This window comes from Balaenoptera physalus (genome assembly GCF_965194825.1).
Source record: "Balaenoptera physalus genome assembly, chromosome: 21".
NCBI lineage: Eukaryota > Metazoa > Chordata > Mammalia > Artiodactyla > Balaenopteridae > Balaenoptera > Balaenoptera physalus.
Window position 1 is genome coordinate 34,116,245 of NC_138902.1, and position 26,566 is coordinate 34,142,810.

Consider the following 26,566-nt stretch of genomic DNA (forward strand, 5'->3'; position numbering starts at 1 on the left):
TTCCCAGTGATTATTTTGAAGAATAAGATTTATTTAAATGTTTCTTTTTGAGCTTGAAACATGAAAGTTGGTGTTCTTTTGTTGTCTCACCTATATGAATGCAAATATGTTATATTAATATTCTTCTAATAATAATTAAATATCAACCATATGCATGAAAGGCTTTAGAATATGTATTAGGCATTCTATTTTCTTTTTTCATTTTTTTATACAGCAGGTTCTTATTAGTTATCTATTTTATACATATTAGTGTATACATGTCAATCCCAATCTCCCAATTCATCCCACCACCACCATCCCCCTGCCACTTTCCCCCCTTGGTGTCCATGCATTTGTTCTCTACATCTGTGTCTCTATTTCTGCCTTGCAAACCGGTTCATCTGTACCATCTTTCTAGATTCCACATATATGCGTTAATATATGATATTTATTTTTCTGTTTCTGACTTAGTTCACTCTGTATGACAGACTCTAGGTCCATCCACGTCTCTGCAAATGACCCAATTTCCTTCCTTTTTATGGCTGAGTAATATTCCATTGTATATATGTACCACAACTTCTTTATCCATTCGTCTGTCGATGGACATTTAGGTTGCTTCCATGACCTGGCTATTGCAAATCATGCTGCAATGAACATTGGGGGCTCATGTGTCTTTTTGAATTATGGTTTTCTTAGGGTATATACCCCATAGTGGGATTGCTGGGTCATATGGTTGCTCTATTTTTAGTTTTTTAAGGAACCTCCATACTGTTCTCCATAGTGGCTGTATCACTTTACATTCCCACCAACAGTGAAAGAGGGTTCCCTTTTCTCCACACCCTCTCCAGCATTTGTTGTTTGTAGATTTTCTGATGCTAGGCATTCTATTTTCAACATTGCCAGGTTCATGCTGCTAGTAAATGTTTCGCTTGTTTGGGGGGCTTGAGTTCACCTGTTTTTCCCTCAACCCTTCAAGGCCGTGGTGATTCAGCTGAAACAGACGCTTGCAACCTAATCTCCAGGGAGCTGAAATAGGACCAGAATCCGCCGCTCAGCCCTGGGACCTGCAACTGTGGGCGTATCTCCATCCCACTCTTTCTCTTGTTACGAAAAAACCCACTTGCTGATTAGGGTCCTCTCGCTAAATGAAGTGGCTTTGAAAATATCTACTTTCATTTCACACATGGTTTCTTTCTCATCTGTGAAATGATTTATCAGATAGATTTACTTGTCTAAATATGCATTTCACCCGATTTTCCTAGGGAGAGAAGGTTATTGATATCATGGAGGAAAACTCTATAAAATTAGATTATACTGATTTTTCTCTGGGTCAGAAATTGTCTCAACATATGTCAGAACTGATTCCAGAAGTCATTCCAAGGAAGGGAAAATCCGTACAAAGCACGACAGAGAAAACAGCCATAAACCTTGTTTTATTTGGTTGTTTATGTGTCTATAGTACCTTGTCCCTGAAGCATACATCATGATTTCCAGTTCCCAAGACAGCCTCCATCGTGTGCAGTCTGGCACCTTCCTAAGCTCTGGCCACGTGACTCCAGCCTGTTCCCCCATGACGTCCCCTCCAACTCCCACCCTCCTTCCTTCCTCGAGCCAGGACCCTTGGGGATTCCGTGGGGCCATCACGATAGCAGGAGTGATCAGTCACTATAAGAAATGACTGTTTAACTTGTGGAGAAGTGAACCAGTCAGATTTAACATTTAACATCCTACGCCCTGAATAATCAGTGATTCAATGAATGAATTCATGCTTGCATAAAGAAACGGATGGATGAATGAATCATTCAGCTAGATTTTAGGATCCTGCAGAGATCCAAGCGCTGTGGGGCCGACCCCTCAGGCCTCCCAGGCAGCCCGCCCTGTGCACCTGCGTCACCCTCTTTGCTGTGCACCCGGCCGTGCTCACCTGGAGCTCTGTTTAGCCCTCCAGCTGGTCCCCTAAGTGCCTTCTCACCCACCCTCCACCCAACTTTCTGAAAATTCAGCCTGGTCCAGCACTGCCCACCTGGTACCCCCATGGTTTCGTGGTTTCCATGAGCCGAGGCGACAGTGTCTGCAGCCAGTGTGTGACCTGAATGACCCGGCCCGGCCCCCAGCTGCCCTCTCACCCCCTCCCCTGGCACTCACCCCTCCTGACAGTCTCTCACTTCTGGGCTTTGGCATATCCTATTTGCTGAGACCAGAATTTGCTTTTTCGGAATTTTTTTTTTTTTTTTGCCTAATTCTTAGCTATGCTTTCAGAGTCAACCCAGGAATCATTTCTTCCAGGAAGCCTTCACTGATTTGCTCTTCATCTAATTCCTTCCCTCCTACCCCCCTATCAGATGCATTCCAACAGAAGTACATATTTATTAAAACAGAAAAAATCCTAATTTTCATTTATGTTTAAAATGTACTGGGAATTCCCTGGCAGTCCAGGGGTTAGGACTCCATGCTTTCACTGCCGAGGGCCTGGGTTCAATCCCTGGTCGGGGAACTAAGATCCCACAAGCCGTGAGCGTGGCCACACAAAAATAAAAAATAAATAAAATGTACTTCCCTTTTAAAGACATAGAGATATGAGATGGCAAAACATTTAGGCTACGGTAGCAAATTATATTTACTATTTGTGTATACTTACATCCTCTCATAAATATGTTTAGAAAGCATCGATATATGGCTTTTATTTCTTACAATATGTTATTTTAAAAAAATTAAATTAAAACAAGTTATTTAAATTCACAAAATTATAAAATATTCTAAGAACTTTGAAAAGAAAATAATTTTGCTCTCAGGAAGAAAGAAATAGTGTAGCAATGCTTTTCAATCAAATCACTCACTGACAGGATTTAGTTTTCTTTCCTTGAAATGAGGTAGAAAAGAATTAACATTGGAAATCAGAGGAATGTGTCCATAAAATCCTGTATGTACACAGAGTTTATTGATTATCTGGACTTAAATTTAAGACTTATGAAATTTTTCCATACATTATCTTTAAAATGCACTAAAAAGTATAATGTACTTGTTACTTTTGCAACTTCAGATTTTTCTTCTTTGCTTATAGTTTCCAAAAAACACTGACAGTTTAATGTGGTGTATTTGGACTTATACAAAATGGTTTCCTGTTAGGTATTTCTATTTTCTGGAGGGTTCGCCTTTAAGAAAAATTATCCTTTGAAGCATTGTTCAGAAAGGGAAGAGAAGGAGACTTCCTGAAACCTGTTTGTCTTATGCTATCACTGTCTTTCCCATTCTGTTTGCTAGTGGTTGGTTGATTTTTGCTTTGGACTAGTGGTTGAGGACTAAGGCGTTTCCAGCTGAGGAACACTGGAAAATTCTATGTGTGATACCGGTGATGGTTAAGTTTATGTGTCAACTTGCCAGGCTTGGATGTTTAGTCAAACGTTATTCCGGGTGTTTCTGTGAGGGTGTTTCTTTGACAAGTTAACTTTGGAGTGAATAGACTGAGTGAAGCAGATTGCCCTCCCTAATGTGGGTGGGCCATGCCCAATCAGTTGAAGGCCTGAACAGAACAAAAAGCTGACCTTCCCCTGAGGAGGAGAGGATTCCCCCTGCCCGACTGTAGGAAATCTGCTTTTTCCTACCTTAGAACTTGGACTGAAACATCAGCTTTTCCTGGGTCTTGGGCCTGCCAGCCTTCGGACTGGAACTTACCCATCAGCTGTCTCTCCCAGACCTCCGGTCCTGACAGCCCCCATAGTCACATGAGCCAGTTCCTCACAATAAACCTCTTTATGTATGGATACATTCTCTTGGTCTGCTTCTCTGGACAGACGTGACTAATACAGTATCTCCAAAGAATATTTCTTCAGGTTCTATGTTTTAAATGGTCAGAGTATTTACACAGAGAATTTTCACCAGCAGGCCTTCTGTCTCTCTGACAAAAACCCAGACTTTAACGAGATGGATCAGAATCTTCTGTCCTTGTGGCTGGGCGGCCAGTGCGGGGGAGGGTTCATTAAGATGGAAGGTGTTTTCACAGATGTCGATAAGCTACGTTTGAAAATGATCAATCAGCCAGATGTAAAAGTATGAAAACACCATTCGTTTCAGAAAGCCGGCGGTTCCCAACAGTCACATGACAGGTTTTAGGCACGGCCAGGGAGCTGGCCTGCGGGACACCGTGCTCCCTGGGGACATGCGTGGCCCAGGCTTGGACCCAAGGCAGCAAATGCTACCTTCTGGGGGCCACACCCTCCCCTGGGGCCCGGGGACATCAGAGTAAAGAAGTCCCACTTGGCCGTTCAGGTGAGTCCCTGAGAGTGTCCCCACTGCCAGGACTGGGTTGGCACTGGTTGGGTGACTCGTTAACCAGGGCTGTCAGCGTGCATGAGCCAGAGGGCAAGTGAAGTTCTGGTCTAGGAAGAGAACCGAGGGTGGCAGCCAGAGAAGCCAGTGTCCATCACCATAAAGGAGGGAGTGAGAGGCCCAGCATCGGAAGCAACCAAGAGACAGTCAGCTGGTGGCTGAGGGAGGGCCCAGGACTCAGCAGAAACAGAGCTGCAGGGCCCGGAGCTCATCCTGACTTCTGGGTTAAGGGCATGTAGTTCCAGGGAGACGGTTCCCATCCTCACCTGGCGGGTCTGCAGCTGACGCCCTGCAGGAAACTGTAACGAGGAAGCTGGCAACAGTCTCCCCACAGAGGCCGCGGGCTCCAGAATTGAGGTCCCCAACCTGGAATCCATGGGCCCCTGGGGGTCCCTAATATAGCCAGGAATTTGGGGCCACATGAACTGAGCTGGGATAAAAAGTGGATCTTTATTTTTTCTGACGTCTGACTGTAACTCACAGCGCCCTGGGTTAGGAATGCTACGGAACACGCTCCCGTTAGCAGTGCGTCTGATTCTGAGTGCTGGAGTGTCAGTTCAGAGTCGCCCCACGATTCCTGCAGGGATCTCGAAACACCATTTACGCTCATCAGGCTTTGAAATTACAGTAGTTATTAGTCCCGTTGCCCGATCTCATTATGTACTGCATTAATAGACATGAACATATCACAAACATTTTTAACATTTTGATGATTATATTTTGATGTAATTTTTTAATCCTCTGCATTTTAGTTTTTGAATTTAAAACGTTATCTTGAGAAGGAGGGTGTCGGCTTGACCGAGCTGCTGACGGGTCACAGCCCAGCGGCAGGTATCACAGTAGGATTTCTCTGCTCTGACCAACAAGGCATCCTGCAGCCCCAGGGTAAGATATGTGCAGTTTTCAGTATTTGCAGTATTAGGTTTTCTTTTAGATAATCGATATCAGAAATCATTTTAACTTTTACTGTTGACTGTCTTTCCTCCACTGCCATGAGAGCAAGCACCTTTAGGAGCTGTTAAACACTGTATCAGAAACTTCTAGAGCAGGGGCTGGAGTTTACCACCCACGAGTGTTCAATTTGCATCAAAAGACACAGTACACAACAGGGGGACAGGATGCATCCAAAGGGGCCCAGGGTTTCTCTGTCCTCTCACTGCTAGTCACACAGAACATGCCTTCTGATTTCAGCAGCAGCATGTGTGCAAACACCGTGGGGCGAGGAGGCCCAAGGTCTGCTCGGGGTGGGGTCTCTCATGGCGCACTGGCCACACGGGCACCTGTAGCTACGTGACCAGTCTTACCCCACCAGGCTCTGGTGAAACCAGCTGGAAATCACAAATGCCACTGTCACTACTAAGCAAGGCTGCTACTCATGGGCTGGCACATCCTGCCTAAGACAGCGCACAAACCCATGGTTCTGGGCGTCGTTGATCTTTAGTTACTGTATTTCCTAGTATCAGCCAAGGTCAGGTCAGGACCACACTTGGGCACTTTGGGATTTGCTGCAGCTGAGTTTAGGTTTGCCCAATCTCCTGATCTGTACACCTGGGCTGTACAGGACTCAGTAAATATTTGTTGAATGTAAGAATGGTTGACTTTAGAATTTACAGCATATAAAATATTTAAATCTATTTACACTAACAGTTTGCACTCACTTAATATTTAAAATTCAGTATTTAAACTCCCCCTCTGCTAAGCCCTTCCCTCAGACCTCTCGTTCAGCTTTTTCTCTCGGATGTTTTTCTTTGGACGGTACCAACTCATGGTACCCACCGACTTCTTTATCAGATATTCAGTGTGACATGTGAGTGGATCACCTACAACTTAGCTGTGCAAGAAATAACACAGTAGTTTATTTTCTTTAAATCAGTTTAATACCAATTCTGAGTGTCCCACCCCTCCTGCCTGATACTCAGCCTTGGTCATTTTGGGGTGAACCCAGGGCATTACAAGGCCAGGACTCCCATGTGGCATCAAGGCATCTGGAGGCCCCCGGTCACGGACACCCGCTGCCCTAAGGTCTCCGTGTCCCTTTCCGCATGGCCTCAGGGTTCTTGGGCCTCCACTGCATGGTCAGGACTCAGCTGCTCAGAGACCCACAGGTTCTCCTCCTGCCGCCATTCTCTGCAGACCTCTGTTCTCTGGCCTCTCCCCGCTGACCCCTGGGCAACCTCTATTGAGTCTAGGTTTTTACCAAAGTCAAGGCGAGGTTAACCTGGAGTTACCTTCCCCCAACAAAATCTTTGCAGAGAGGAACCCCAGAGCTGCTTGCAATGGGAAGGATTGTGGGAAAAAACATACAAATAATATCCTGAAGTTTTATCCTGTAATGTAGGTCAAGTGCAGAGGTTTTCCCAGAATGGCAGCAACCCATGCCTGTTAATTACTCCTCAGATGATATCTGAGCACTTCTGAAAAGAGGTCCTTAGTGGCCCACTAATTGCAAAATCATTTCAGGTGATCCTTCCAATTTTGATTTTGATTCCCTGAAAAGGTAAGAATTATTCAGGCATATAAACTGAATTTGAGGGAACTGCCTTCCTCTAACATTGAGGACGTCCAAAAGCCAAATACACATAGCTCAAAATATTTTTTAAGTGAGGAAAAAATTCCACCACTAACTTCCTTTTGCCTTTACAAAGGTACTGGAGCTATTCAAAACTCGACCTTATAGTTAGTGCTGGCTGGTTATCATTTATTTTCAGTAGAGGTATTAGGCCAAAACAGAATTTGTTTAGGCCATTTTAACATTCTCAAGTTTGGAGGAAGAGATTGAATGAGGTTGCGATTAATCTTTCAACCCCTTTTCAGAAGCCAAAAAAAGTAGAGTGCTACACATATACCTAGTGGGCTTGGTTTATGGTTTTAGGGATTTGGGCTATATCTGCCTGGATGCTTTCAAATGACAGATAGGTGGCAGTGAAACATAGTAAGGAAATAGTTCTATAGACCATAGGAAACACATATTCATATGCGTAAAGCATTCCTTTATAAAATAATTAATTACATTGGATTTATTTCATCCTAACGTAGCCACTAAGAGGCGGAGCCATGCTGCGCTTTTTAAACACAAATAATGGGAGAGCTTTGAAATTCCCAGTGGATTTATCATAAAGAACATTTATACTTCTGTTTATCCATTTATTACTTTTTGGAAGCCAAGAAGGAGAGGGATAAGGAAGAATGAACTGATTGATCATATCCGGTGTTTCCATGAGTGTAAGAAATAAGAAGGAAAAGTTTCGCCAGCTAAGGAACAGTGCTCGTTTCTGGCATGAACAGGTGTAGGTCCGCTGAATTCCTGGAGAAAAACCCATATGGCAAATATGGGGCAAGGCCACCTTTCCAGTTCTTTAAATTGTCTGTGTGTGCTGTGATCGCTTTCTCTAATGGACAGTTGGTGTTTTCTTTATCGGTTTATGGGTTTATAGCAGGTCTTTCCTGCACTGCCATTTTGATCAGTCACACAATCAACGGAATCAAATCCACAGATTTTTATTTTGTGTCTAATGTCTCTAAAGTACTAAAGAGATGCTTCATGAAATGAAGGGAAACAGAATTTGAAATAGATTTAGAAGCTCTGGACACATCTGCAAATAGATAATCACCATGCTCAAATTTTCTCTGCTAATACTTGGTAGTTAACATTTGATCCCTTCTACTTATTAACGGTGAGTTATTACAAAGTGGTCTATGATTCATGAAATGCTCAAAGTTCTCTTCTCTTCCTAATATTTACGGCATGAACTTAGATCTTAGATCTTAACTGTGGGACAGAGAAGTCTCCTCCCACACACTCTTTCCTGAAGACTGAGGCTTAGTTGTCACTGTGAGGGAGTTTTCTAAAAGGCTTGTACTAGGTGGCAGACGGTGCCCAAAGGAAATGAGTTCCTTTGGCACTTGGGGTTATTGAAGGGGCAGGTGCTGTGTGCTTCTCAAAGGATGCTCAGAGTCTACATCTGCATCCCTTGTATGTAGATGACAGGAGCGTGGGGACAGAGTCTCTGAAGCAGAGATACTGGGGAAAGGACAGATACAGGCTCCATCACTATTGCTCCAAATCTAGGTCTCCATACCCATTTCCACCAAGAAAATCCCCACTCAGCATAATTCTGGCATCACACGGAAAGTATCTGGGGAGTAGCGCTAACAAAGAAACCCATTCACTCTCTCAAACCTACAACCCAAGGTCCAAGTGCTGAAGCTAATAGGATTGACAGGCATCCTGCGTGGCTGAAACGGGGAACCCGCTAGGTTCCATGTGCCGTGTGTTCAGTGGGCAGCCCTGAGGCTGGCAGAAATGAGCGAGACCTGTCACAGCAGCGGGAAAGTCCCCTGGGAGTCCAGGATCCTCAGCGTCAAGCCGAGAGCGGCTTCCAGCTCAGCTCAGCTCAGCTCTTGGTCAGCGACCCCAGCTGCCCTGGTCCTCAGTCAGGCGTCAGCTCCATCGTCAGGGAGACCCAAAGCCCCAGGGTGCCCAGAGGGTGGAGGCCACAGAGGCAGCTGTGGGTCACTGGCCCTCCATCCCTCCCGAGGATGGTCTGCGTGGCCCTTCGGCTCCTGCCTGCGGTGCTCGGCCACCAGCCACCTCACACGCAGCCCTGATGTCTTTGTTCACTGCGCGAATCCGCAGAACCACCCAGGGCAGGTGGAGCCTTCTCCCCACTGAGAGTCAAGTAACGCGGGAAAATGCCTGATTGACTGGGCACCTGCCAGGCTGCAGGAAAGCTTCTGTTTCTAGTCTCAGTCTGGATCTGTGCTCATCAGAACCAAATATGAAAGGTTAGGGAGAAGAAAGGTGGATACTGTCCTGCAGGTGTGGATGCCCATGGCAAGCCCCGCCCACTGTCCTGCAGGTGTGGATGCCCACGGCAAGCCCCGCCCACACTCCAGGCACTTAGAGGCCCTGCCTGTGGCTGGAGATCAGGGAGTTCCTTTTCTGAAGCCCCATTTGAATGATTCCTCTTTTCCCTTCAGTTAAGTTGGCTTTTTTTCTAGTCATACATTCATTAACATGCAGGTGTGGAATTTAGAGATGCTGTGTTTCTCTCTCTCTCTCCTTTAAGAAAATAATTCCATGAACCTGGTGCTAACTGAATATTAAACTAGACCCCAGGTTTAGGCAGAAAAGTCAATTGGGTTTTATACACATCGTGGTACTTTTCACAAACACGTCATGAAGTTGCACTTGGAGTCTGTCAGCTAGAGCATCCTTTGTGTTTTTATGAAGCGTCTGGCTCAGCGTCTCCTCTCCCGGGACAAAAGAACAGGAAAGCAGGGATTTCCTCACCGTTGGGTCCCCAGGGCCTGGAATGTGCTAAACATTGAAGAAATACTTGCCGAGTTTTTAATGAAAACAATGAACAAACGGGTTAATTAGTAAAGGATGTTTTTCTCTCTGAGCCGCCCTCAGGTGGTAGCACTGTTCCCAGTGCAGGTGGTTTTCACTCTGTGATTGATGTTATGAGTTTAGAGCTGAGAGTAAAACTTTTCATGTGACGTTGACAACACACTGCAGTCACCAGCAGACATCCAGGGACGCATCGATCAGCAAACCAGTGCTTTGTGGGGACTCATTTAGGGCCTCTTTGTGCTTCATTACAGACTCTGCGTCATCAGTTTTCTAGCTCCAGGTGTCAGGGTCAGGTTTTCTTTTTAATAAAGAATATCGTGGGAGGTGGAGCCCAGGAATGGCAGGCAGCTGGCAGACCGACACGTTGCCAGCAGTTTCTGAAAAGCAGAGTAAATGGCCACTTTGGTCCATGTCTCATCTCCTCCCTGTTTTATCTCAAGGCCGGGCTCGGGGATGACTCACTATTCAGTCTCCGTGCCAGCCTCTTCTCTCAATGCACCCTCTCCTGCAGGCCAGGGAGGGACATGATTTCCCAGAGATTGGAGGCTGCAGTGAGCCCTTCACGCTGTTAGAGGCCCCTGGTTTTCAGGGTCCCATTATTAATGGGGAATTCAGAGCAGATACAGTTCCATGGCCAGGACGAAGCAGGAGTTTACAGACACGTTGTGTTTGCACCGTACTTGTCCTTGTGCTGGGTCGGCGAGCTTTGTTAGGGAGTAGGGATCCATCCCTTTGCAGAAGGTGGAGCGGGGCCTGGAGCCCCATGGCCGCTGACGGCAGTGCCAGAATAGGGCCAGGGTCTCACTGCGTCCAGGCAGAGCCACTACACCCCATCCCACGCCCCTAGTGGCCACCAGCATCCTGGCCACACGACCTGTTCGTGCTCAAACTGTTAGTAGTTACTGATTCAAGCAGGCTCAGAAAGGTCACCGGGAAGCCCCCGGCCGGGAGCTCTGATTTACTGGCACAGCTGACTGCTTGATCTCAACACGGCACACACAGAAGATGCCTCTGACGCTTGTCCCGTGTGTCAGGATCCACGACTGTGTATCTGTTTCTACTACAGTCACCTTGAGATTGTGACTATGTTGTCCGTATTAGAGGTCTGGGGGTCTTCCAACCTTCTTATGGAACTTTCCGGGAGAAGTAGACAATATTTAGGATGTATTCACTAGACGCTGAGCATCAATAGGTGTAAATAGCTCAGAAGTTATGGGTTGATTTTACCCTTGCAAGTAGCATCAGCTTTATCATTTTATTTATTTTTTCATTGGAAGGTCGTTTTCTTTCCCTTGAGTCAAGAGACAGTAATGTAGTAACTCTGGATACTTTAACTCCAGTGGGTCACAGCTACATACTCCTTATTTGCCATGAGCAGACATGAAAATCAGTGGTTTCGCCATCAAACAAAACCCCACCCAAGAATTACCCCCTCCCACATCTTGATGGTAAAAATACAATTCTGGCACAACTTTAATGTAGACTTTATTCACGATTAGACATCCCAAGTGAAACAAAGAGCAGCCCACATATTGCTTGTGAGGACAGGACAGTGCCATCCACTACTCGATCTGCAAATTCTCCACGAACAGATTGACCCGAGTCACCCAGTTGTGTCCCTGTGATTGGTCTGTCAGCTTTTCCACTGAAACAAATCATTCTTTTCAAAAATGTTTTTCATCTAAGTTTAAAGCCTCCCATTCTCAAAAGACGTGGGACACAGATGTGTCACACTGGACACTTGATTTGGGCGGGGGGGAGAGACACCCTCTGCTGCCCGTACGTTTTCATCATTTTGTCTTGTTATCTGATCTCTATAAGCTCAGCGCTTGCCGTCGTTATAATCAATTCCCTGTTGTGTTATCATTTTGTTTACTGCCCGGGCCCTTGAACACTCAGAATTCTGTACTTAGAAACTTATCTGATTCTTCACATCCTTAAAAGTTGGCTCATTCTCAGTTTTTCTTCAGAAAATCCAAGTTCTTCTTGTGCAAAGTGAGTTTTAAATATTTAAAATGAAAACAGGAAGTGTCTCAAACCATGAAACAGCTGTCATCACTTCATTTTACAGTCTGCAAGATGTTAGATGCTGGTTAGACTATAATTTCTTGCTAATTAACACATCCGAGGTAGATGTCTGTGCCACCAGCCCATCAATGTTGCCCCAGAACTTGGGGAACCCACGCAAGTTTTTGTAACTTTAGGGAAACCACTGTGTGCACGCCAGTGGGATAAGACTTCTGTGTCCTGTTTGATTTACACTTATGTTTTGAGACTAACATTAATTAAAGTGTCAAAATAGCTTTAAAATTTTATGTCGAACCTTTGCCTTTGGTTTGGTTTCTCCAATATCCAGACTCTCATTAGACATTCATGGGCTTGATGACTGTAATTCCTTTTATGCTGTTATCTTTGAAGTTCTAATTAAGAGTGCAGTGAATTTAAGTGTCGCTGTTACATTCAAATAGAACGGCGATGCCTGACTTTCGAAAAATATTTTATCTTGATTACGTATTTATATGACAGAATGCTAATTTTTAACTTTCCTTTTTGGCTTGCAAATGACTTGTAAGGACTGAATTCAGAAATGGTGTCCAGAATTCCAGGTGTGGAGGGATACTAGGCATGCATTTAAAGTAACGATGTATTCACATTTGAGATTACGCAGAGCCGTGTGGAAGTATAAACTGAGCAGCAGTGTATTTCATCCCATTCAAGTTACTTTACCTCCAATAAAATGTGTTTCTCCAAATTCTCCTTCAGTAGATTTGCTAACCCAACACTTTGAAGACCTAAAGGGAAGTCCTTATGATCGATGTCCTCTGCTTTGTGTCATCTGTTGAACAGATGGGGCGGTGCTCATACTGATTCGACTTTGCCTGGAGAAAACCTCTAGACCAGCACCGTCCAGCAATGAGAATGTTCTCTGGCCTCTGTCCAGTACTGTCCCCATGGGCTGTTCGTGACTATTGAGCAGTTGAAATGCAGCTCAAATGCAGAAGAACTGATGTTTAAGTGTAGTTGAGGTGTTTAGATATTTTGGAAGTTTAGGTCATTTAAATTTGGCTCCGGGCTATGCTGTTGGACAAAGCCGTCTGGAATGCGACCCTTCTCACACAATCAGGATAAATCTACGAGGTTTGGGGCACAGTTCGCTTGGCCAGCAGGGTCAGCAGCTGCAGCCTCTCCCCATCTGCCCAGCTCACACCCTTCTGACCAGGACTTTGAGCCCTTTCTTCAGAAAGGGTCCCAATGAGATTAACTCAATCCCGCGTATATGTACCGCGTATACCTGGGAAAGTACGGTTTTCACATGCCTCTGCCATGGTTCTCATTCAGCTCTAACAGGGAAGAGTAACATGTCCTTTAAGTATCATTACTATTAGTTTAGTACAATTTTCATAGAAATCTCCCTAAAATGTATTATATGCATGGCTCCTTCCATCTTAAATAGTGTAATTAACCTTTTCTTGGAGGCACAAAGTCTCATATTGGTATCAATAGACTCAGGAGAGAAGGCACGTCACAGAGCCGCTGCTTTCTGTCACCTCCATTATTTTCAGGGTGAGTCTCACCAACTCATCTGATCCCCAAGACATTAGCAGAATCCAGACTAACTCAGGAAATGGATTAAAACACAAGTGCATTTTAATCTCTCTCCCTAGAATCAGGAAGCCACTTGAAAATCTCCAGGGATTTTCACAGTATTAGACACATGGTGAAAGAAATCGATGACAGCCTTTTAAAACCAAAAGAATGTTCCTGCCTGGACTCAATTAAAAAATAAAAATAGAGTAGTCAGGCCTTCAGATACCTAAAGATGTTAAGTAATCATTTCATTTTTTACTTTAAAATTTATATTTGATCCCTTTTATTGAAACAAATCTTGGGATGTTTAGAAATCTCTCTGTTGATTCATCTGCTTTTTGAAGCTGTATACACTTTGACAGAATGACATTGCTAAGTTAAAATTAAAATTTTCATTCATATGTAATGTTTCTGTGACCTACATGTAGAAAATGATAGATAATACAGCCTGTAACTAACAATTAGCTCAATCATTATTACCTAAACTGTTCAACTGAATAATCGAATATTTTTCTTGAATGTGTAAAATGTTACCTATAATGGTTTATTTTAATCCATGGCAGCAAATTAACATGCTCAAATGAGCATTTTTAATTCTTTCTTTACTATATTTCCCAGCTTCTAATTCTAATTCTAAGGAGGCGTTTAAGAATATACAATTCTACCCCATGAGATTGTAAGTACCAACATGCATTTGTCAGAAGAATGGACTTATGAATGAATACATTGATATACTTTATTTTTCAAAAATTCTGTCTCAGTGTTATTTTACTTATCTAAAGTAGTCTGTATACATTAATTTTTATTTACCCAAGACTGACAACTGACACTTAATTTTTTTTTTGACACTTAATTTTTAAATTATCAAATTCAAAAGCATCCAGTTGACCAAGAATATAAAAGTGTTGCATTGTCAGCAGTAAACAGCCTCATTCAAAGTCACACGAGGAATCACATCGTGTGCATATAGGGCCTGAGAGGGTGGCAAAAGGGACATTCAAAACGTGTGTTAAACGCCTGTCTTACGTCTGAAACTACAAATCCCATTTTGACTTCTGTACTAATGTGTACTAATGGATCTGATATCTGGGTGCCTGGAAGTTTTTATGTGTGTTTTCTGAATGTGCTTCTTTAACTTGTGTAAATTTACTCTCAAAACATTAGGTAGCGTCTATTTATTTCATTATAAATGTATGTGTTGGATTTTCACTGGAGCCATTTCAAGGGGAATCAAGTGACAAGTGATAAATACATTCAGGGGCTTAAAACTGTCCCACCCTTGCACATACTTCCCCCATTGAGAAGATGGTGATTGGATCCCAGGGGGTGGGAAATCCTCACGTGTTCAGCCAGAACGTTCCCTGGGCCACTTAGCTAAACGTCGGCCCACATGTCTTCAGGGGAGCCCCATGTTCTGGGGGGACGTCACGTGGTCGTCCCCTGGAACAGCTCGTGGAAGCGTGGCAGCCCTGGAACTCCACAGCCGGTGGTGCAAACCAGCCGTCAAGGTTGCCGGGACCCGAGTCTACACTGCCTACCTGAGGACAGCTGCCTCAGAGGATGGCGGGGGATTAGATGCAGGGGTCCCGTCCAAAATACTCCAGGAATTAAAGCAGGCTGAGCCGGGTCAAGGTCAGGAAAAGGAGGAAGGAGTCTCTCTAGTCGGCAGCTGGGGTGGCGCTGGGTCCTGTCCTGCCGCTGACTCGCCGGCTGCCCTCAGGAAAATGTTTAAAGCCACTGGAACCTCCGTTTTCTCATCTGGGAAATGGAAGAACAAGTGCCATCAACTGGCAAGGTTGTTCTGCAGCTTCCGTGAGGCTAAAGGATGGAGAGCTCAGATGGCCACAGAGACGCTGTCCCAGGCGTAGCCGTGCCCCTGGGTGTGCTCCGGGCGGGGTGCGCAGAGATCGTTCTTCCCCGGGACTGTGTCTCATAAACACCCCTGCGGTGACCTGGTAACAGCCTCCAAAGAAAGGAGGTGGTGCCGAGTGCTGTTTGCTGTTGGTGTTTGTCTTCCTGTCCACTGGGGGAGGAGCCATGAGCAGCTCTAAGTGACCACCGCTGTAAGGGCCGCCCTTCCCGAGACCGCGCTCCGCCCGCCCCTGCCTGAGCTTTGTTCCCCATCATCCTCGAGACAGCAGATAAGCGGCTTTGTGGCTGCTTCCCTTTTACAGATGAGCAAACTAAGGCTGAGAGAAGGCAGCTTCTCCCAGATCACACGCACGCTTACGTCACTGTATGCCTGAAGCAAGGAAGATTTACTGTAGCTCTAAAAGAACCAGAATGGAAATATGGGAGATTTCCCTTTCTTTTTTAAAAATTTATTTATTTTTTATGGAAGTATAGTTAATTTACAATGTTGTGTTAGTTTCACGTGTACAGCAAAGTGATTCAGATATATATACATATATATATTCGTTTTCATATTCTTTTCCGTAATAGTTTATTACAAGATATTGAATATAGTTCCCTGTGCTATACAGTAGGACCTTGTTGTTTATCTGTTTTATATAGAGTAGTGTGTATCTGCTAATCCCAAACTCCTAATTTATCCCTTCCCCTTTGTTAACCATGAGTTTGTCTTCTATGTCTGACTCTGTTTTTGTTTTGTAAATAAGTTCATTGTATCATATTTTAGATTCCATGTATAAGTGATATCATATGATATTTGTCTTTGTCTGGCTTACTTCATTGAGTATGATAATCTCTAGGTGACAAAATTTCATTGTTTTTTATGGCTGAGTAATATTCCATTGTATATATGTACCACATCTTCTTTATCCATTCATCTGTCGATGGACATTTAGGTTGTTTCCATGTCCTGGCTATTGTAAATAATGCTGCTATGAACATAGGAATGCATGTATCTTTTCAAATTAGAGCTTTTGTCCTTTCTGGATATATGTCCAGCAGTGGGATTGCAAGATCATATAGTAGCTCTATTTTTAGTTTTTAAGGAACCGCCACACTGTTCTCCATAGTGACTGCACCAATTTACATTCCCACCAACAGTGTAGGAGGGTTCCCTTTCCTCCACACCCTCTCCAGCCGGTGACTTTGGTGCCCACGGGGAAGAAGCTGCAAATTCCAAGCATCCAGAGTCACAGCGTCCACAGCAAGACTTCAGGTTGACGCAGTGTGTTTTTTTTAACATCTTTATTGGAGTATAATTGCTTTACAATGGTGTGTTAGTTTCTGCTGTATAACAAAGTGAGTCAGCTATACATATACATGTATCTCCATATCTCCTCCCTCTTGCGTCTCCCTCCCACCCTCCCTATCCCACCCCTCTAGGTGGTCACAAAGCACCGAGCTGCTCTCCCTGTACGAGGCAGCTGCTTCCCACTAGCTATCTGTTTTACATTTGGTAGTGTATATATGTCCATGTCACTCTCTCACTTCGTCCCTGCTTACCCTTCCCCCTCCCCGTGTCTCAAGTCCATTTTCTATGTCTGTGACAGCATGTTTTTATAAAACATTCACCAGTTAACGTTCTTGAAGAGGCAGGTTTTCTTTGCTTTGCAGTTTTCTTCTCTTGGAGCAGTTCCCTAGCCTGGTGATGGGGCCGGGCTCCCTGACTCCTAGGACCTTGTGTCCTAGTGCCCTGGGCCCCATGGGAACGATGCTGGGCTTTCAGCAAGCTCGTTCAGTCCTGGGTGTGCTCTGAGGGGGCCTGGCAGGGCCGCGACGGTAGGTGTGTGAGGGAGGTTAAAAGGCTGCGTTGAGCAGGTCTGGCGGTCCCGAAGCTTTGCAGGCTTTAGAGGACAGGACAGAGGGCGGGACCAGGGCAGGAGGGACCGCAGGGTCGGTGGTGGATGCCTTGTGATTGACTGAAACCGGATGGACAGAGATCTCCTTAAACCAAAGTGTTTTAGCCTCTAGGACAGCACAGGGGAAAGGTCTGCTGAGGATGTTGAAGGTGCCCTTAAGAAGCGGACTTGAGGCACAAGGGCCCTGGGGTGTGGATGGCGGTCCGGGGGAAGCAGGAGGAGCCACTCGCAGCCCCACGTCAGGGAGGGCCACTTGCTTCGGCTGGCGACACAGCCTCCGGGCTCAGGCTTATCTAGAACAGCAACTAGTGGTAAGTGCTGGAGCTTGGGAGCCTTTTCTTAAACACCGGAATCTCCCACAGTAAAGCCCTGAATAAAGTCAACTTTCCACAGCTTTCCTCTAGAGCTTGATGGGCGTCTTTAAAGAGAATGCTTTTAGAGGTTTCTTGGGTGTAAACATATTCGAAGCCCATTTTTCTAATGACTGTGTGCCTCCCTGTGTTTCCCGCCCTTCAGCGGCTCTTTCCCATTCATCCTTTCAAAAATGTGTGCGTTTCATAAATTTTCATGCGAAGTTGTTATGCCTTAAAACTCAGATCATCCTGACATGACAAACTCATTTTGTTTTATTTGCCTGTGTTCATCTGGGATGACATTTGAGGCTTTATTTCTCGGGAAAATCCATTCATGCAGATTTAAAAATCACTGGCGCAGAGGGTAAGGGTTAGGAATGTTGGTTGAAGTCCCCACAAACAGGAGAGGAAATGGTGCATTTCCGCACCGCAGTGGGATGGTGATACCCGGGCACAGTGTCTGGAGGCCTTAAAGGAAACAGCTGCTCCGTCTGTCCTCACGGACGAGCCTCGGCCCTCCCTGGCCGCCCTCCTGGGCATGTCTGGTCCCCAAGCCAACAGCCCCCGACGCCTGCACCCTGCGTGGGCACATGTGCTTTGCGTGGTGATGAGGGTGCCCGGGTCCCTCTCGGAAACACTTCTGCCAGTTCTTCCTTCCAGGTAAAGAAACACGACCAGCACCTGTGGAAAACCCATCCCTTCACAGCGGATGTGATATATTCCTGCTGTGAACATTGGTAACACCCAGAGCCCAGCAAATACATCTGATGAACTTTGGGTGCCTTCTAAGAGGCATTTAATATCATTTCATGTCGAATTGCACTTATTTTCTTTGGGGGGTTTACTGTCAGCGGCGTGTGTAGAACTCCAGTGTGTGCAGGGCTCAGAGGAGGCGAAGTGGCTGGTTATGAACCCGGTAGACGTGGAGACCCGGGTCCCTTCTCAGTCGGCTCCAACGGTTTACACCCAGGGAGTGTGTACTTATGGGGAGCAAAGAGCTTTCTGATACTGTGTGTTTTTCTCCATGATTAAAAGAATACCTGTTCATTAGAAGCGCTGGTAGGATATACAGAGAACTGTCCGCCGCACCGTCACTGAATGATGACCGTGGTTAGAATGTACTTCTCATCTTTCTTCATTCACAGGTTTTCTTTACAATATATTCCATCTTAGACTGGATAGAATTGAGTAGGCCCCGCTTTTTTAACTTAGAGTCATACAGTGAGCGTTTCGCCTGCTACTGTGACCCGCGTGAAGACGATGGTGTAGCTGCCTTCCGTCCTGCTGAGTCAGACGTTACTTATTCTGCTGGATGTGGGGGTGTTTCTATAGTTTTTCGCTGTTATACACACACCCCTGTCGACTCTCTCTGAGCATGAAGCGTTTTCCCCACACTCTGCCTCATTTTCCTAGGCTAGACGTCGGGGAGAGACCTGCCCAGTGGCCACGGGAGGGCTCGGGTCGTGGACCAGATTCCCTGCGGGCGGCGGGGACCCGGCCCCGCTGACGGGCCTCTGTCTCTCTTCCAGCCGCGTCCTACACCAACTACAAAAAGACGCCGCCGCCCGTACCCCCCCGCGCCACCTCCAAGCCTCTGATCTCGGTGGCAGCGCAGAGCAGCACCGAGTCCACGCAGGACGCCTACCAGGACAGCCGCGCCCCGAGGATGGCGCCCTGGCCCCAGGACGGCCGCGGCCTCTACACCTCCACGGACAGTCTGGACAGCAACAAGGCCATGAGCCTGGCCCTGGAGACGGCCGCGGCCCAGCGCCATGCCGCCGAGGGCCAGGGCGGCTCGGCGCGGACCAGTGACAAGGCCACCGTCGTGTCCAAGGCTGAGGGCTTCCTTCAGAGCCGGCGCTCCTCCGTCGGGGTCCAGGTACCTCCCGCGTGCCCCCCACGGTGACACAGACCGAGCACTGCCGGCCTCGGCCCGGGCCCTCGCAGGGACCCCGCGGGGGCCGGAGGCTCCAGAGCCCGGGCCCGGCCTTCAGGGGAGGCCGGCCTATGGGTGCAGTGGGCAGGACGCCCCAGCCAGGCCCACCCGCCACCCAGAGGGCCCCCCCCAGGCATTTCCAGGGGCTGCCAGCTGTTTGGAGAGTATGTAAATAGGTTATTCTGACGCTTAAGAAGGAGGTTTTGTGGTTGAAACCTGATTTTTAGTCTTGTGGCCGAACAGTAGAGTGGGGAGGAAGGGCACTGGGACCAAAGTTGAAGGACAGGGAAGGGCTGCTTGTACGAAAAAGGGGCTCACGGCCACTCAAGGTGGCCCCGAAAGTCCCCGCGCCGACCCCAGGACACTGGTGGGTTAGCTCTGGTCACTGTGTTCTGAGCACCGAGGGCCGAGCCACCTCCGCTCAGGCCGTAGAGGCTGCCCCTGCGCCAGCTCCCACCACCGCATCCACTCAAGTGCAGGGGCGGGGAAGGCGCCCGGCTAGGAACAGCCCCATCCAGCTCCTGCCCCAACCCGGGGACGGCCCAGGACAGGCCTCGCGCGGACCGCGTTTCCCAAGATTTCTGCCGTGACTCCCTGCAAGAGGTGGTGTCGGCCAGCCAGGCAGGTTCCCCGTGGCGTCCTCGGCGAGCACGGGCGCCTCCACCAGCCCGAGTCCAGCCGGGGGCCTCCCTGGCGCCAGGGAGGAGGGCCTGCGAGCTCAGCAGGTGTGAGAGGGGAGCCGTGTCCTGGGTGTCGGGGGCCGGGGGACGCAGGCTGGGGAGACTGCCCGCTGGCCTGGGTCCTCTGAACCCGGTCTCCACACTGTGGCTTCGTTGTTTTGTTTAGGATTCTGAGTTCCCAGAGCATCAGCCGTACCCGAGGTCAGATGTAAGTACCAAAATACACTCCAAAGCCAAGTGCGCATGAATTTTGTTTTTTCTCCCTTTTTGGATTATTCATACAACTGCTCATGTCACCTCTCTCTGTCCTGATTCTATATGCCAGGCTCTATGCTAGGTGCTCCCATATTACTGCAGGGAACCATTGCATCCCCTGATGACACAGAATCGGCCCCACTCTGATGAGGACGAAACTGGGGCTCAAACGGGCAGGCGACTCGCTGCAGCCGAGGCCTGGCCGGGCTGGGGGTGCTGGTACAGGGGCAGCCGGCGTTCACTCGGGGGTCGCTCTGCCATTAGACGCACGTCTCCAGACGAGACTTGTGAGGCCACCAAGCTCAGGAGGCCAAGGTCACCTTCCTGGGCGCGTGTGCCCCCCGGTCTGCCCACCCACCACCTCCCACAGGTGCACTGCCCACCCAGCCACAAACAAGGCTGGGGGGGTCGACTTCCAAACACGAGGAGTTGCCAACTTACCCGAAAACAGCGGGAACTTTCCAGATAATTCAGATAATTTCAGGTAATTCCAGAAGCCCATAAAGCGAGTTTATCCGGCCACCACTTCCTGCCTGCAGGTCACCCCAGGAGCCCCCCCCGTGCCCCATTCTGCTTCCGGCCACCGTGCCTCTCCCCAGAAGGTCCCCCGCTCTGCCGAGGCCACCCTCCCTACCAGCCTCTCCAGACCCGCCCCCAGCTGCGCATCGCGTGCTGGCCGGGCGCACCTGCCGCCTCTTGGTACCCAGCGCCTAGCACAGCGCCTGGCACATAGTGAGCTCTCGGTCAGTGTCGGTGGACGAGTGTGGGTGAGCGTGCGAATGCAGGGGTTCCGCTTTCCTCCTGGCGGCATGTCACAGCACGAAGCAAGCTTGTCACCTCGCGGTGGCCAAGGGAAGTGAGCTAGAAGCCAAAGAAGATGTCGTCCAAGAAACTCGAGTGTCAGGATAAACGGGAGACAGATGGGTGTGGGGCGCCAGCTCGAGAGTACAGGGGAGAAGAGGGATGAAGTGAAGACCGAGCCGCTGGAAGGACCACCCCTAGATGCCTAGAAAGCTCTAGAAGAATGCTCGAGGGCGTCAGGGTGGTCAGGGCACAAAGTAGAGGTGACGTTAAGGGCGAAGAAGGGGGCTGGCTCGGGGCCACGCGTAGATCTGCTGAGTCTGCGTCCCAGCGCCGCCCCGAGCTGCCCTCGTCCTCAGTAACCCCACGGGCCAGCTGGAGCCACGTCCCCGTCAGGGACGGGGAACCCGAGGCTGGGGGTGAGTGACTTGCCTACAGGTTCACAGCCACAGGGGGAGGGTGGGACCCCAGGCTGCAGTGTCCTGCCGCACACGGAAGGGGAAGAAAGGAGGGTCCTGCGGTGACCCCCCCCCCCCCGGGAGCCTGCTGTGGGTCTCACCCCATGACCCCGCGTGGAGGACGGCAACGCCCCCGGCCCATCGCGCTGTCCTCAGCTTGCAGGGCAGGGGGGCTGTTGTTCTGCGTGCCCATCCAGCACTGGGGGGACGGGTTCCCGCCTGGCCTCCCAGACCAGGACCTGACGGGTTCCCAGAAGCACAGCCGTTGGGGAAACTTAGACAGTGCAGAGTCTTTTCATTTTACATGCACTGTCTTTCCCACCGAGCAGAGTGCGCCCTCCTGCCTGCACCTGCCCTGGAGCCCGGGCCCAGGAGGAGCGCCGAGGTGTAGGGTCCCCAGGGGCTCAGCTCACGGCTCCTCCGGGACATCCTGCCCCAGGCCCTGCAGGTGTGCGCGACACCTGGGTCCCTCCTGGTGACATATCCCAGCCAGCACACCTGTCTTCTCACCTGGAGCCCACACCTGGCCCTACCTCACTTTTCCTCACGATGGTGGTGACATTTAGCTATTTTCTTTGTGCTCATTTTTGTTTTTATCTGTGATTTGTCTGTTATTGCAGTTTCTACTTGTGTGTGTGTGTGTGTGCATGTGAAACTCTGTAGAACACGTTTACTGTTCCCAGACCCTGTGATGTGGTTTAACGTCAGGGACCCTTCAATCCTGTCTGCCTCAGTCACCCCATCTCTAAAATGGGAGCGATTCCCACTCTGCGGCGTCACCAGCTGGTTACTGGGTTTAAACGTCCTCTGTGAGGTGATGCTGATTTACCCTGACCCAGGACGCCCTCGGAGTCCCAGCCGGTTCACGTTTCCAGCAAGCCTTCCCTCCCCACCCCACCTTCCTAACTGCTTCTGCTGAGCTGCAAGTATCTCACGCAGCAGGGTTGGCAACTCATATTTAACTGTTGGACCTGTAATAGGTCCCTGAGGGAACTGCGGGGGCTTTGTAGGGGAAGCAACGTACCCGCTTTGCTATGTGTGAAGTTTTGACAGCAGAGCCTAAAATGAGCTCAGTTTAGAGCAAAAACTTGAGATTGGAGCTCCAGCAAATATCCTCGTAACAGCTTGCTTCTCTCTGGTGCCTCCAACTACGGGCGATCAGCCTTCACCTCCCGAAAACGCGGGCCATGCACACACATGCATAGTCATACATGTGCGCTCACGTGTACACACATGCGCTGCGCACATGCACGTGCACACACGCATACAGGCATGTACACGCACACACATGTGCACTCACACACACACCGGCCACACCAAACTCCTTGTTCCCTAACTGGCCTGTGCGGGACCGTCCTCCTTCCCACTGCTCCTCCTGGCCCGAGGCTCAGCAGCCGTCCCTCCGCTGAGGCCCGGGGAGAGTGAGGCGGGGGCTTCCGGATCCCGGCGCCCACCACTCACTGCAGCGATGGGGTGGTCCTTTCCCCTTTCATCAGCGAGCACCTCCAGTACAGCGTTCGCTTCACAGAGAGTTCCCTTAAAATACAGGGATTTTGCTGATTTCATCTTTCTTCTCAATGCCTGGAACACCGTGGATCTTGTAAAAAAATGAATGTACGCATATATTTCTCAAAACCTTTACAATCCTTTTACCCTCCCAGGCAGAAATTTCTCTTGGGAAAAGATTCCTTTGATTTCCTTTCCACTGTGCAAAACAGTAATTCCTTTTCTCTGTCCCAGATTTACTTTTTTTCCCCATCTACATAAAGCTGTCCCACGATTTCTGAAATGGTAAATATTTAGCTCATCCTGGCCTTGTACCACTGGATCATGTCCCCCTTCACCTTTACCTTCTGAAAAGTAGAGCTATCTTCATGTTTTTCTTACAAAGGTTTCATATGGCAAACACTGTAAAATCTAAAAAAGTCGTTAAATATAAACTCCTTGAATTTAATACCTTATTGTTAATATAGCTGATGATCTTAAAAGCGGGGGTGAGAGGGCAGAGCATGAGATGTGCTGTGGAGAAGCTGACCTGAATCTGGCTCCACCCAAAGAGTCTTACATCAATCAGCCCAGGTGCCCAGCGCTTCCCTCGCTTTTGAGAGTAGGAAGAAAAGACTCCACTGAATTTAAGAGATTTACCCAAGTACCACACGGCCAGCAAGTGGCAGGATTTGACTGCCTCCAAAACTGCTTTTCCTCATTCACTGTAAAAATAAGAGAATTATAAGAGAAAACATACACACTAGAGAAAGGAAGAAAAAAGCATTTTGTGGTATCTTGGTCGTACTTTTTAGTCACTTTATGGCATGTGTATGTGTCTGTGAAGATGTGTAGTTGTATGTGTGCACACACGTCTTGTGATCTGACCGCTCACGCCACCTGCCTGTCTACCTTCCTTAGTGGACATTGTATCGTAAGCGTCTTTCGTGATGTCATCCTTAAACCGTCATTTTCATAGCTGCACAGCTCTTCTGTGTCATGAGAAATGAAAACTTACCATATGTTACTATTATCCTACTTTCCTAGCCTCCTATTGTCCCCACGTGTCACCTTATAATTTGTTAGAATTCGAGGTAACTTCTTTAGACCAGAATCCTAAGACTGGAATAAGTAAGGCAAATACTTGGAACATTTTTACGAGTAAAAGCTAATGCTCTTTCCATTACAAATACCTCTCTAAAACTATACGAATGAAGCAATTTCACCCGTATTATGTATCTATCAGATTCGACAATACCGACCAAAATTGTAAAATGGGATACCTTTGCCTCAGCCGCCAAATGGGCTGTGAGTATAGTCACCAAAGTACATGCACGTGCAGACGTGTATTTATAGCGGCGTCATTGACAATGTCAGAAAACTAGTAATAACCACATTATCCCTCCATTGAAGACTGATTAAATAAATCAGGTTATAGCCATAGAATGGAAGAGCAGTTAAAGCACAAGGCAGCTCCTTTTGCACTGACGTGGGGTAACGTTTTTAATATATTAACTTTTATTGCAATCTTTTTGTGTAAAACAATAACAACAGTTTCCCCACCCAGCAAGGTAACATTTATGTGAGCCGTGACCCACTTGAAACTCAAAAGACGTGGTGATTAACAGCAAGGTTAGGAATTTCATTCGAGCACGTTTCCCCCTGCAGTCAACCTATTTCCTCTTCCAGCCGCCAAAATACGCAACACAAATGAGAGACGACTTCTGTGCATGTTTTCAGAATTACACCAATAAACAGTGGGGAGCCCCCGACTGCTGTCCCCAGCTCCGCAGCCCACCGGGAGCTGCAGGGTCTCCATGGGGCCGTGTTGATTCTGGCCACAGCGGATCAGTGCAGAGCATGGCTCTGCCCCCGACAAGCTGTGCACCCCTGGGCAAGTTACTCACCTTCTCTGATTCCTCAGTGTTCGATGTGGCTGGAAACGACACAGGGTATCATGTGCACCAGGTGTAGTAACACTTGTCTGCTCTTAGCATGGTACCCGGTGCGGGGTCAGCGGAAAACAAATGCCAGCTCGCTCTTAGTACCACGACTTCTACTCACCACAAAATGAGTCAGCCCCCAGTGACAAAGGCTTAGCCGAGGGGCATCCCAAGTTACAGGCATGATTAAGTACACCTTTTCTTTCATAACTCACAGGAGAGCGTCCTGATTATTCGTTTAATGGTTTGTATCTTACCCTTGCAGCAATCATTAATATTTTTAAGAAAAGATGTGTTTGACAGTTTAGTTATGACATTTGTGGATTGGGGTCAAAAGTCCTTTTGAGACAGTAGGCAATATTCTTTGTGAAAAGGAAAAGGGACAGTGTAGTAGCTGGGATAATATTTGACTAAACCTTTGGTTTTGCAGACTTTTCATACTGAGAGTTTGCGGGGCGGGGGGGAGTTGTTTGTTTATTTGTTTGTTTTTTTAGAAAACCTGCGCTATAAGAATTCTCTCATGAGTTAACTTTACACCAGTGATGATCATAAATGGTTCTTTGGGTTCAGGGAGACTTTTTGGCAAACGCAGCCGCCATAAGGATTGTGTGTAGAATGCACGATTTCTGTTCTGTTCTGACGTCGCCCTGCTCTGGGCACAGTCGTTAGCAAAAGAGAGACAGTTCTGTGTAGGCGCAGACGGAGAGGTTGCCTCGGTGTTCCTGGTGAAGGCTTAAATTCCTTCCGTGTGTTCTTGTATATGGATGCAGCCATCAGCACAGTCCTATTAAACCGCTTGTGTGTTTTGTTAGCTCTATCTGGTTCATGCTGTACCTGTAGGGTGTGATAAGAGCTTTTAAGTCCTCTCATAATGCAATCTAACAAAGCCTATTTTTTGCCCGAGCTAAACAAAGCAATTTTATTTGCATACATTTAAAAGACTGAGGTGCCGTGTTGAGTTCAAGTGGTGATGCAGAATTTGATGAAACACAGTAGCAACTTACTTATACCAATATGAGTGCATTTCCCTCTCTCTGTCATTTTCCTGGGTCAAGTGCATCTCTGCATTAATTAAACAAATACACAATTAATTACCACAAATGAATACACACACACAAAGAGTCCCTGGCCCAGGTCCCATGTCTCAGTTCTAAAATAAGGTGTTCTGTGTTGAATTAGGTGGAAACAGCTACCGACTCTGACACGGAGAGCCGTGGCCTGCGGGAGTACCAATCTGTTGGCGTGCAGGTGGAGGACGAGAAACGGTAAGCAGCCCCCCAAATACCCCAGTACCCGCCATCTCCCAAGCGGGGCTCTTGGTTTGTAACCTGACTGCAAGTGTCTAGACCACACTGACCATCAATGATTCAGGCCATTTGACCATCAATAATTCAGGCCAGGAAACAGGGTCATATCTTTATACTTTTCAGTGTATATCATTCAAGTGTGAATTAACTTCCTCCTATGCCTTGTTTCTGCAAGCGGCAGGGGACTTGCTTTTTCTAAAGTAATTTACCACCTATGAAAGCAGAGGGGCTGGCAGCTCTGAATGTTAGAGTCCTTTATCCAAAGGGAAAACACAGGCTGAGGGTGAAACAAACACAGGTTTTCTCACCTTACAATGTTAAAAGTAAAA

The 26,566-nt window shown here is 47.6% G+C and overlaps 1 protein-coding gene across 9 annotated transcripts in view; it reads left to right on the forward strand.

Moving 5' to 3' along the window:
- Positions 1 to 26,566, forward strand: part of DLGAP2 (DLG associated protein 2) — a 736,824-nt gene that overhangs the window by 683,933 nt on the left and 26,325 nt on the right. For all 9 annotated transcript variants that reach the window (XM_082443969.1, XM_082443964.1, XM_082443966.1 and 6 more), the window contains 2 exons: positions 18,902 to 19,251; positions 26,110 to 26,195. In XM_082443969.1, coding sequence (XP_082300095.1) covers positions 18,902 to 19,251; positions 26,110 to 26,195 — 436 coding nt within the window. The remainder of the gene's footprint in view (positions 1 to 18,901; positions 19,252 to 26,109; positions 26,196 to 26,566) is intronic.